We start from the raw sequence: 13,554 nt of genomic DNA on the forward strand, positions 1-13,554 counted from the left end.
CCAATTAGTAAAATACAAGCAGCGTGCTTGCTCTAACACGTCAATGTAAAAGAGAAAGAACTTGCATTTATATAGCGTCTTTTACAACCGTAAGATCTTCCAAAGCACTTTACATTGAATGCAGTACTTTTGGAGTGTAGTCACTGTTGTAATGTGGGAAACATGGCAGCCAATTTGCGCACAGCAAGCTCCCACAAGCCGCAATGTGATAATGACCAGATAATCTATTTTTTTTAAAGAGTTGGTTGAGAGATAAATTGCAGCCAGGACACCGGGGATAACTCCCCTGCTCTTCTACCCATAGTGCAATAGGATAACTTACATCCACCTGAGAGCGCAAATGGGGCCTCAGTTTAACATCTCATCTGAAAGACGGCACCTCCGACAGTGCAGCACTCCCTCAACACTGCACTGGAGTGTCAGCCTGGATGTTTGTGCACAAGTCTCCGGAGTGGGAATTGAACCCACAACCTTCTGACTCAGAGGCGAGAGCCACAGCTGACACCAGACCAGCTGTCCCTGGCAAAGCTGGTAGCAGGAACAGGTCATTGTATTCTGCTGTTAAATTATGGGCACAATAAGAGCTGGGTTGTCATTCCAAGATGGAGAGGGCAAGACGTCAGACTGCATTAGATGATCTGCAGGAACAACAGTGAGCAGGAAGACAGGCGGTGGGGGGGTGCGGGGGCTGCTGCTGTTACTGCCTCTCCCAGTCTGAGTAACTAAGCTCACGGTCTTTTACTTGAATAACTCACTCTCTGCCGTTAGGACAACACATCCCGGAGTGTGCCTGCGATTTGTTTCTTATAACATCTATTGCAAAATATATACTAACAAGCAAATATTGGCTGGCTAGCAGGAACCTTATAGTGAGCGGGTTGTGACAGCGAGTGTGTTATAATGGAGCGCCTTGTAGTGAGTGGGATATGTAACACAGATTTTACAGTGGAGAGCCTTTTAGTAAGCGGGACATGTAACACAGTGTTATAATGGAGCCAATGTTCCCTATAATTTTTATTTTAGGCGTGCGGTCCCTTTGAATTTGCTGTGCGGTATCTTTTCCAGTGTTACCGCTGGTGAGCGGCCTGCACGGGAACACACCGATCACCGCACGGACACACGGCTTTGGGGACATCAAATGGAGCGCCTTACAGTGATCGGAGCGTGTAACTGTGTTATGGTGGAGAGTCTGATAGTGAGTAGGGTGTGTTACAGAGTGTTATAGTGTGGGAGGCCTTGGGAGCAGCGTGGAGGCCCCGACCTGCGTGAGAACACCAGCGGCAGGTCGGGGCCATAAAAGGAGCAGCGTGGAGGTGTACTACTTCAGGGAGCAGCGCGAGCTGGCGCAGGAGGGCGACGGCAGTGAAGAGTGACGTCATCAAGGTCCAGGTCGGTGATTGCAGCGATGGCAGATACAGCAGGAGCAGCGAGGTCGGGCCGAAGGAGCGGCGAGAGACTGTAGAGAGACGTTATCGGGGCCCAGAAGAGTCGTGAATTCGGGGCCAGGGACCCAGAGGCAGCACGGGCCAGGCAACACTGCGATATGTGTGCGCGCTAGGTCCATGCAGCAGAGCAGGTCTCCAGTCGTCTTGAATAACCCTTGCCACTGGACCAAGACCTCTGTCAAGCCCGTGTGGTGGCTGGTGTGCAACGGCCACCACACGTTAAAAAAATCCACACATCTTCCACCCTTCAGGATGTAGATCGGGACGTGGAATATTAGGTCCTTCATTGAAACACCTGTGAACTCATCCTTTTTTGGCATGGAAGCAAGTCATCCTCGTTTCGAGGGACCGCCTATAATGATGATATAGTGGAGAGTCTGATAGTGAGTAGGGTGTGTTACAGAGTGTTATAGCGGAGAGCCTTTAGACGCACCTGTACATCGCGGTATGATAGCAGCAGATTCATTACAATGTCCGCACTCAGAAGCTCAACGCTGTCGAGACGCTGTTGTATCTGAGCAAGTTCTTCCCGTAACTCCTTCCCACTGTATGTCTCCCTCGCTTTGCGGATTTCATTTCGAATGGTTTCTCGAAAATACTCGCTGCAGAACAGAAGAAAAATTGGCCTCTGCTCAGTAAAGACAGCAAACAGAACCAATCCCAATGCTCCAGCATCTATTAAAACTCACATCTCAGCCTCTTCATAATCGGACATCTATTAATCCTTCTCACTAATTTCTCCTGTTGGACAAATCTGCAAGAGCCTTATAGATTTTAATATCGGAAGAATGAGGGTCCATCACTTCACTGAGAGCCTCCCACAGCTTCAATTGTCAGGGTTGAGGACATTGCCGCCTCTGAGGAGACTCAGCCCCTTTCGATGGAGTGATGTTTGAGGGCACTGAGTTCAAGTATTGCTGTGAGGATATGACATTGACCAATACTTGGTCGTAAAGACCTTGAGTAATTGTATCATATTTCATGGGTGCCCAGTCTTTGGTGCTAATTTACCCCCTCTCCTGTCCTACAAGCACTGACGCAGCTTGGGACATAGATTCAGACACGATGAACCTAGATACCTTGCTCAATTGTACTTCTGTCGCATACAAGCCTAGAAGATAAACTTGGGCAGGTTGTTTAACTGTACCAGAGGCTGAACCCAACCTCACCCAAAACAAACATAGGGCTAGATTTTCCACTTCACATCGCCCATTTATGGCCCAAAACGGATCTCTATCGCCCATTTTGAGCAAAAAGTGGAAACTAGGCCCAAAATACAGCACAGGAGGTGGCCATTCAGCCCATCATGCCGGTGCTGCTCTTAGAAAGAGCTATCCAATCGTCCTATTCCCCATCCCCCTAGCAAATATTTCCCCATCAAGTATTTATCCAATTCCCTTTTGAAATTTACTACTGAATCTGCTTCCATTGCCCTCTTAGGCAGTGCACTCAGGCAGACTGATCGAACAACTCGCTGTGTAAAAATAAATTTTCATCTCCACTCTGGTTCTTTTGCCGATTATCTTACATAAGAACATAAGAATTTGGAACAGGAGTAGGCCATCTAGCCCCTCGAGCCTGCTCCGCCATTCAACAAGATCATGGCTGATCTGGCCGTGTGCTTAGCTCCACTTACCCGCCCGCTCCCCATAACCCTTAATTCCCTTATTGGTTAAAAATCTATCTATCTGTGACTTGAATACATTCAATGAGCTAGCCTCAACTGCTTCCTTGGGCAGAGAATTCCACAGATTCACAACCCTCTGGGAGAAGAAATTCCTTTTCAACTCGGTTTTAAATTGGCTCCCCCGTATTTTGAGGCTGTGCCCCCTAGTTCTAGTCTCCCCGACCAGTGGAAACAACCTCCCTGCCTCTATCTTGTCTATCCCTTTCATTATTTTAAATGTTTCTATAAGATCATCTCTCATCCTTCTGAACTCCAACGAGTAACGACCCAGTCTACTCAATCTATCATCATAAGGTAACCCCCTCATCTCCGGAATCAGCCTAGTGAATCGTCTCTGTACCCTCTCCAAGGCTAATATATCCTTCCTTAAGGTGACCAAAACTGCACGCAGTACTCCAGGTGCGGCCTCATCAATACCCCAGGTGCGGCCTCATCAATACCCTGTACAGTTGCAGCAGGACCTCCCTGCTTTTGTACTCCATCCCTCTCGCAATGAAGGCCAACATTCCATTCACCTTCCTGATTACCTGCTGCACCTGCAAACTAACTTTTTGGGATTCATGCACAAGGAGCCGGCGCCTCACAACTTGAGCCGCCTCGGGGAAATCCCCTCCGTGCCTTTCAGTTCCGCGCGGAGGGGTTTCCTGTACGGGCTGCTCCTGCACACCCTCAACTTTGCCATCCTCGCCGGCCGTCCGGACACGCCATGGCGTACCATCTTGCCGTCCGGAGGAGGCGGGGGTCCCCGATGGAGGGCACTCTACGCAGGGGTCCTCCCACTATTTATCGGGGACTTGGCCTGGAGGGTGGTGCACGGAGCAGTGCCGTGCAACAAATTTTTAAGCCGGTTCACGGACTCCCAGGCCGCCTGCAATTTCTGCGGTCTGGAGGAGTCCGTGTTCCATGTTTTTATTGAATGCACGAGGTTGCAGCCCCTGTTCCACTATTTGAAGGGGCTGCTCCTGAAATTCTGGCTGCACTTCAGTCCCACTCTCCTGATCTTTGGGCACCCTGTGCGGAGGGGAGCGGGTAGGTCCGAAGGCCTCCTCGTAGGACTGCTCCTGGGCACGGCCAAGGGTGCCATCAGCCGGTCCAGGCAGCGGGCGGTCGAGGGGGTCGTTCAACCTGACTGCCTGCCTCTCTTCCGCTCTTACATCCGGTCCAGGGTGTCCTTGGAGATGGAGCACGCGGTGTCCACCGGTACGCTCGCGGCCTTCCGCGAGAGGTGGGCACCGGAGGGACTGGAGTGCATCATCACGCCCGGCAACCAAATTTTAATTTGATTTTACGTTTTAAAGTTTAATTTGTTTTAATTGCCGGTGCTTTTAGTGTCCCCCTTCCCTTTTATAGGGGGCACTGGGGAAAATTGTGATTTTAGTGCCCAAAAAAAAAACCAAAAAAAAAAAGAAAAACACAAAAAAAAAACCAAAAAAAAAAAAAAGGGGGGAAAAAAAGGGCCTTGAAAATGTCTGGAGTGTCACCCAGGTCGGGTGGCACCGTTTATTGTTTTTATGTTTTCACAGGTGAACTCAAAAGAGTTTCATGCACAAGGAGCCGGCGCCTCACAACTTGAGCCGCCTCGGGGAAATCCCCTCCGTGCCTTTCAGTTCCGCACGGAGGGGTTTCCTGTACGGGCTGCTCCTGCACACCCTCAACTTTGCCATCCTCGCCGGCCGTCCGGACACGCCATGGCGTACCATCTTGCCGTCCGGAGGAGGCGGGGGTCCCCGATGGAGGGCACTCTACGCAGGGGTCCTCCCACTATTTATCGGGGACTTGGCCTGGAGGGTGGTGCACGGAGCAGTGCCGTGCAACAAATTTTTAAGCCGGTTCACGGACTCCCAGGCCGCCTGCAATTTCTGCGGTCTGGAGGAGTCCGTGTTCCATGTTTTTATTGAGTGCACGAGGTTGCAGCCCCTGTTCCATTATTTGAAGGGGCTGCTCCTGAAATTCTGGCTGCACTTCAGTCCCACCCTCCTGATCTTTGGGCACCCTGTGCGGAGGGGAGCGGGTAGGTCCGAAGGCCTCCTCGTAGGACTGCTCCTGGGCACGGCCAAGGGTGCCATCAGCCGGTCCAGGCAGCGGGCGGTCGAGGGGGTCGTTCAACCTGACTGCCTGCCTCTCTTCCGCTCTTACATCCGGTCCAGGGTGTCCTTGGAGATGGAGCACGCGGTGTCCACCGGTACGCTCGCGGCCTTCCGCGAGAGGTGGGCACCGGAGGGACTGGAGTGCATCATCACGCCCGGCAACCAAATTTTAATTTGATTTTACGTTTTAAAGTTTAATTTGTTTTAATTGCCGGTGCTTTTAGTGTCCCCTTCCCTTTTATAGGGGGCACCGGAGAAATTGTGATTTTAGTGCCCAAAAAAAAAACCCCCAAAAAAAAACAAAAAACACAAAAAAAAAACAAAAAAAAACAAAAAAAGGAAAAAACGGCCTTGTAAATGTCTGGAGTGTCACCCAGGTCGGGTGGCACCGTTTAATGTTTTATGTTTTCGCAGATAAACTCAAAAGAGTTTCATGCACAAGGAGCCGGCGCCTCACAACTTGAGCCGCCTCGGGGAAATCCCCTCCGTGCCTTTCAGTTCCGCGCGGAGGGGTTTCCTGTACGGGCTGCTCCTGCACACCCTCAACTTTGCCATCCTCGCCGGCCGTCCGGACACGCCATGGCGTACCATCTTGCCGTCCGGAGGAGGCGGGGGTCCCCGATGGAGGGTACTCTACGCAGGGGTCCTCCCACTATTTATCGGGGACTTGGCCTGGAGGGTGGTGCACGGAGCAGTGCCGTGCAACAAATTTTTAAGCCGGTTCACGGACTCCCAGGCCGCCTGCAATTTCTGCGGTCTGGAGGAGTCCGTGTTCCATGTTTTTATTGAGTGCACGAGGTTGCAGCCCCTGTTCCATTATTTGAAGGGGCTGCTCCTGAAATTCTGGCTGCACTTCAGTCCCACTCTCCTGATCTTTGGGCACCCTGTGCGGAGGGGAGCGGGTAGGTCCGAAGGCCTCCTCGTAGGACTGCTCCTGGGCACGGCCAAGGGTGCCATCAGCCGGTCCAGGCAGCGGGCGGTCGAGGGGGTCGTTCAATCTGACTGCCTGCCTCTCTTCCGCTCTTACATCCGGTCCAGGGTGTCCTTGGAGATGGAGCACGCGGTGTCCACCGGTACGCTCGCGGCCTTCCGCGAGAGGTGGGCACCGGAGGGACTGGAGTGCATCATCACGCCCGGCAACCAAATTTTAATTTGATTTTACGTTTTAAAGTTTAATTTGTTTTAATTGCCGGTGCTTTTAGTGTCCCCCTCTCCTTTTATAGGGGGCACTGGAAAAAGGAAAAATTTGATTTTAGTGCCCCCAAAAAAAAAGAAAAGAAAAAAAAAAAAGAAAAAAAGGGCCTTGTAAATGTCTGGTGTGTCATCCAGGTCAGGTGGCACGGATACATGTTTTATGTTTTGCAGGTAGACTCTAAAAGAGTTTCATGCACAAGGACCTCCAGGTCCCTCTGCACCGCAGCATGTTGTAATTTCTCCCCCTTCAAATAATATTCCCTTTTACTGATTTTTTTCCCCCAAGGTGGATGACCTCACATTTTCCGACATTGTATTCCATCTGCCAAACCTTAGCCCATTCGCTTAACCTATCTAAATCTCTTTGCAGCCTCTCTTTGTACTCTATACAACCCGCTTTCCCACTAATCTTTGTGTCATCTGCAAATTTTGTTACACTACACTCTGTCCCCTCTTCCAGGTCATCTATGTATATTGTAAACAGTTGTGGTCCCAGCACCGATCCCTGTGGCATACCACTAAGCACCGATTTCCAACCCGAAAAGGACCCATTTATCCCGACTCTCTGCTTTCTGTTAGCCAGCCAATTCTCGATCCATGCTAATACATTTCCTCTGACTCCGCATACCTTTATCTTCTGCAGTAACATTTTGTGTGGCACCTTACCGAATGCCTTTTGGAAATCTAAATACACCTCTATCCACCATGCTCGTTATATCCTCAAAGAATTCCAGTAAATTAGTTAAACATGATTTCCCCTTCATGAATCCATGTTGCGTCAGCTTGATTGCACTATTTCTATCTAGATGTGTGCTCTTGCAACTGACACTCCAACCAGTGCAAACTGTTTCTCCTTATTTACTCTCATCAAAAAACCTCATCATTTTCAACACCTCTCTGCGCGAAGGAGAATAATCTTATTCCTGACCACCCCACCAGTGGAAACAGTTTCTCCTTCAATCACTTCCCAATAGCAATCACTGACTGATTCTCCCCCTCCCAGGTCAGAATAGTAATGGGCACAGTACTGAGACAAATGGTGGTTTCCCCATTGCCAAGCCAACGTCCATCAGCTAACTCAGCAAATATCTGGGGTTGCTCCCGAGTCCTTGTTTTCTCAATTAGCTAGCATGACCGAGTCATCATGGGAGCTGTGGATTACCACAAAAAAAATCAAGAAAAAATGTTGCACGTATCCTTCCGTTTTTGCTTTTTGTAAAATCATTGCTCCTTCTGGGCCATGGGTCAGACCGAGACCAAACACAAGGCCGAGTAGACCCCGCCTTCTGGCTCCGACTCCATTCTAGTTTCAAACCCTGCTATTCTTGCAAGTCAGAGCTGAATGAACAAGTTACTTACTGACAGTGGGGTAGGTTCAGAGGTGATTGGAACCAATCCTAACTGAGCAGACCCCAGTTGTCTGTATCCAAAAAACAAGACGGTGAAAAATATGGCTCGATGTGGATATGCAGAGCGCCTGGCATTTTCACAATAACATGGTGAGTATACTGCTGATTTTTTAATTTCACACCCTAACGATCTTTCATTTACATCAGCCAATTGTAGTGTGTGAGCAGGGCAGAAAGGCAACAGAAATATTGTCTGTCCCCCACCCGTCCACCTCCTCTCTCCCACCCTTCCATGTCCCTCCCCCTCACACCTCTCCCCTACACCCCCAATCCCTCACCCCCCCAACCCTCCATTCTCCCCCCAACCCCCACTCCCACACCTTCATGCCCCTCCCCCACCCCACCACTCCCACCCCCCCAACCCTAACTCCCACCCCTCCCCTCCCATTCCTAACCCCCCCTCCACCCTCCCACACACCTCCCCTCCACCCACTCCCCCCTCCCCACAGCCCCAATCCCTCACCCCCCCCACACTCCATTCTCCCCCTCAGCCCCCACCCTCCATGCCCCTCCCCCCAATCCCACCACCCATAAAACTAACTCCCACCCCTCCCCTCCCCCTCACATGCCTCCCCCCTCCACCGCCCTCATCCCTATCCCCTCTACCCTCCCCCAACCCTTCACCCACTCCCTCCCCATTTCCACCTCCCCACCCCTCCTCCATTCTCCCCCCAAACCCTCCCCCCTCCACCCACATCCCTTTCCAAGCCTTGCCCCACCCCTACCCTTCTCATTCATTAAGGCGACTTATTAACTACATTTTTTACAGGTGCGATGGATTTGATGCAACTTCAAAACCAAAAAAATTCTCTCTGCTTCATTCGATCTTTCCATTTCCCAGAAGTGCTGTAACCACTGTTAACACTCCCATCACTGAGAGCTCACTCGGCACAGGATGGGACTTGAAACCGAGACTTTCCTGATCTATGTGGGGCAGTTCCTCACTGGATAAACTCAATCATCGAGGGAGGGGAATCCTGGTACATTTTCCCCCAAATCGCTCACACATTCACCTTGCTGACAGACAGGTCTGAATAGATTAACATGTGAGTGGAAATGAGATCAGGGTTGATTTCCTCAAACACAACTTGTCCCCCGGTACAGCCAAAGGGATAGGATGGGATCCACTCACCAGGAATTGATCTGTGTCTCCTCCAGCAGCTTTGTGAGACGATCAACCAGGGGCATGAGGAGAGGCTCCAGATTAAAGTGTGGCTGGAACATCTCGGTCAGACATTTCAACATACTGGCTTCACAACAGAAGACTTTCCCACTGGGCGTCACTATGTACGGAATGAACATGTAGTTCCCATAACAGCCCTGGAAAAAAAACGAGAGAGAGCGCCTTTAACATAGTGAAATATCCCATGGTGCTTCACAAGAGTATTATGAGATAAGACAGAGATGTGGAAGAATTTCTTCACTCAGAGGGCTGTGGATGCTGAGTCCCTGAATATATTCAAGGTTGAGATCAATAAATTTTTGGAGTCGAGGGGAATCAAGGGATATGGAGATCGGACGGGAAAGTGGAGTTGAGGTCAATGATCAGCCATGATCTTATTGAATGGCGGAGCAGGCTCGAGGGACCGTAGGGCCTACTCCTGCTCCTAATTCTTATGTTCTTAAAAAAATTTGACACCGAGCCACATAAATAGAAATTAAGGCAGGTGATCAAAAGCTTGGTCAAAGAGGTAGGTTTTAAGGAGTGTCTTGAAGGAGGAAAGAGAGGTAGAGAGGCGGAGAGGTTTAGGCAGGGAGTTCCAGAGCTTGGGGCTTAGACTGATTAATTCAAATTTGGTGCGTGGTCAGGGACAGGAGGGTGTGACTACAAGCGAGGCAGGTATGGGGACTCAGGAGGTAGTGATGGAGAAGCTTCAGCCTTCGCTCTTGTCCAACAGGTTCGAGGTTCTTACTCCCTGTGTGGACGAGAGCAGGAACTGCAGGGAGGAGAGCAAACTGACCACAGCACCAAGGTACAGGGGGCCATTCAAGTGGGGGGAGTAAAAAGAAACATTGTACTGGTAGGGAACAGTATCATTTTGGGGATAGATAAGATTCTCTGCAACCGAGAGCATGAGTCCCGAAGGCTGTGTTGCCTGCCCGGTGACAGGGTTAAGGACATCTCCTCTGAGCTGGAGAGGAACTTGGAATGGGAGAGGGAAGATCCAGTTGTCGTTGTCTACGTGGGTACCAATGACATAGATAGGACAAAGAGGGATTTTGAGTAGCTAGGGGCCAAATTGAAAAGCAGAACCACAATGGTAATAATCTCTGGATTACTACCTAAGCCACAAGTAAATTTGCATAGGGTAAATAAGATCAGAGAGTTAAACACGTGGCTCAAAGACTAGTGTGGGAGAAATGGGTTTTGGTTCCTTGGACACTGGCACCAGTACTGGGGTAAGAGGGAGCTGTTCCGTTGGGACAGGCTCCACTTAGACTGTGCTGGGACTAGGGTCTTGGCGAATCGAATAACTAGGGCTGTAGAGAGGGCTTTAAACTAATTAGTGGGAGGGAGTGTTCAGGTGAGCGAAAATGTTAAAAGTCAAAGAATAAGAAGGCAGCAATAGAGCAGGGTAGCACTGGGGGAAATGAAAACCAAGAGTGTGCCAGGAAGGGACAGAATGTATAAACATAACAGTGAATCAGAAAGTGGGGTCAAAGCAGGAGAAAATGGTAAAAAAACAAATTTAAAAGCTCTTTATCTGAATGCACGTAGCATTCATAACAAAATAGATGAGTTGACGGCACAAATAGATACAAATGGGTATGATCTGATAGCCATTACAGAGACGTGGTTGCAAGGTGACCAAGGCTGGGAACTAAATATTTAGGGGTAATTGACAATTCGGAAGGACAGAAAGGAAAAGGAGATAGGGTAGCTCTGATAATAAAGGATGAGATCAGTGCATTAGTCAGAAATGATATTGGCTCAGAAGATCAAGATGTTGAATCAGTTTAGGTGGAGATAAGGAATAATAAAGGGGAAAAAGTCACTGGTTGGTGTAGTCTGTAGGCCCCCTAACAGTAGCTACACTGTTGGACGGAGTATAAATCAAGAAATAATGGAGGGTTGTAAAAAAGGAACATCAATAATCATGGGCGATTTAATCTTCATATTGATTGGACAAAGCAAATTGGCCAGGGTAGCCTTGAGGAAGAGTTCATAGAGTGTATCCAGGATAGTTTCCTTGAACAGTATGTTGCAGAACTAACCAGGGAGCAGGCTATTTAATATCTGATACTGTGTACTGAGACAGGATTAATAAATGATCTCCTACTGAAGGATCCTCTAGGAATGAGTGACCATAAATATGGTTGAATTTCAAATTCAGTTGGAGGGTGAGAAAGTTGGATCTCAAACCAGTGTCCTAAGCTTAAATAAAGGAGACTCCAAAGGTATGAGGGCAGAGTTGGCTAAGTGGACTGGGAAAATAGATTAAAGAATGGGATGGTTGATGAGCAGTGGCAGACATTTAAGGAGATATTTCATAACTTGCAACAAAAATATATCCCAATGAGAAGGAAAAACTGTAAGAGAATGGATAACCATCCGTGGCTAACTAAGGAAATAAGGGATGGTGTCAAATTGAAAACAAGGGCATACAAAATGGCCAAGACTGTGGGAGGCCAGAGGATTGGGAAACTTTTAAAGCCAGCTAAGAACGACTAAAAAAATGATAAAGAAAAGGAAGATAGATTCTGAAAGTAAACTAGCACGAAATATAAAAACAGATAGTAAGAGTTTCTACAGGTACATAAAAAGGAAAAGAGTGGCTAAAGTAAATGTTTGTCCCTGAAAGTGTGGGGAATTAATAATGGGGAACAGGGAAATGGCAGAGACGTTGAAAAAATATTTTGTATCGGTCTTACGGCAGAAGACACTACAAATATCCCAATAATGGATAATCAAGGGGTTATAGGGAGGGAGGAACACAATCACTAAAGTAGTAGTACTCAGTAAAATAATGGGACTAAAGGTGGACAAGTCCCCTGGACTTGATGGCCTGCATCCTAGGGTCTTCAAAGAAGTGGCTGCAGAGATAGTGGATCCATTGGTTGTAATCTACCAAAATTCCCTGGATTCTGGGGTGGTCCCAGCGGATTGGAAAACTGCAAATGTAATGCTCCTATTTAAAAGAGAAGGCAGACAAAAAGCAGGAAACTAGACCAGTTAGCCTAACATCTGTCGTTGGAAAATGATGGAGTCCATTATTAAGGAACCAGTTGCGGGACATTTGGAAAAGCAAAATTCAATCAAGCAGAGTCAGTATGGTTTTATGAAAGGGAAATCATGTTTGACAAATTTGCTGGAGTTCTTTGAGGATGTAATGAGCAGGTGGATAAGGGGGAACCAATGGATGTGGTGTATTTGGATTTCCAGCAGGCATTTGATAAGGTGCCACATAAAAGGTTATTGCACAAGATACAAGTTCACGGGGTTGGGGGTAATATATTAGCATGGATAGAGGATTGGCTAACTAACAGAAAAGAGAGTGTCGGGATAAATGGATCATTTTCCGGTTGGCAAACAGTAACTAGTGGGGTGCCACAGGGATCGGTGCTGGGGCCTCAACTATTTACAATCTATATTAATGACTTGGATGAAGGGACGAGTGTAATGTAGCCAAGTTTGCTGATGATACAAAGATGGGTGGGAGAGCAAATTGTGAGGACACAAGAAATCTGCAAAGGGATATAGACAGGCTGGTGAGTGGTCAAAAATTTGGCAGATGGAGTATAATGTGGGAAAATGTGAGGTTATCCACTTTGGCAGAAATAATAGAAAAACAAATTACAATTTAAATGGAGAAAAATTGCAAAGTGCTGCAGTACAGAAGGACCTGGGGGTCCTTGTGCATGAAACACAAAAAGTTAGTATGCAGGTACAGCAAGTGATCAGGAAGGCAAATGGAATGTTGGCCTTTGTTGCAAGGGGGATAGAGTGTAAAAGCAGAGAAGTCCTGTTACAACTTTACAGGGTATTGGTGAGGCCACACCTGGAGTACTGCGTACAGTTTTGGTCTCTGTACTTAAGGAAGGATATACTTGCATTGGAGGCTGTTCAGAGAAGATTCACTAGATTGATTCTGGCGATGAGGGGATAGACTTAAGAAGATAGGTTGAGGAGGTTGGGCCTATACTCATTGGAGTTCAGAAGAATAAGAGGTGATCTTATTGAAACATATAACTTAATGAGGGGGCGTGACAAGGTGGATGCAGAGAGGATATTTCCACTCATAGGGGAAACTAAAACTAGGGGACATAGTCTCAGAATAAGGGGCCGCCCATTTAAAACGGAGATGAGGAGAAATTTCTTCTCTCAGAGGGTTGTAAATCTATGGAATTTTCTGCCCCAGAGAGCTGTGGAGGCTGGGTCATTGAATATATTTAAGGTGGAGAGAGACAGTTTTTTGAGCGATAAGGGAATAAAGGGTTATAGGGAGCGGGCAGGGAAGTGGAGCTGAGTCCATGATCAGATCAGCCATGATCTTATTAAATGGCGGAGCAGGCTCGAGGGGCCGGGTGGCCAACTCCTGCTCCTATTTCTTATATTTTCTTATCTTATACAACAGAAGGCATGGCCACCAACTGAAAACTCCAGACTGTGTCGGCCAAGTTGTATTGCAGGTGGTCACACAGTCGTTCCACTCGCGCACATTCTTTGCTGAAATGGTTTTGTTTTCCATCTTTTGACTCTTTTTTTTGTGCTCATTAAGTTGAGATATGTT

General features: G+C 48.1%; 1 protein-coding gene across 1 annotated transcript in view; it reads right to left on the reverse strand.

Moving 5' to 3' along the window:
• LOC139279920 (mitogen-activated protein kinase kinase kinase 5-like) overlaps positions 1–13,554 on the reverse strand; it is a 241,117-nt gene that overhangs the window by 197,876 nt on the left and 29,687 nt on the right. The window contains exons 4-5 of the mRNA XM_070899242.1: positions 8,955–9,142; positions 1,879–2,047 (exon numbers count right to left, since the gene is read on the reverse strand). Coding sequence (XP_070755343.1) covers positions 1,879–2,047; positions 8,955–9,142 — 357 coding nt within the window. The remainder of the gene's footprint in view (positions 1–1,878; positions 2,048–8,954; positions 9,143–13,554) is intronic.

Source organism: Pristiophorus japonicus, chromosome 14 (genome assembly GCF_044704955.1).
Source record: "Pristiophorus japonicus isolate sPriJap1 chromosome 14, sPriJap1.hap1, whole genome shotgun sequence".
NCBI lineage: Eukaryota > Metazoa > Chordata > Chondrichthyes > Pristiophoridae > Pristiophorus > Pristiophorus japonicus.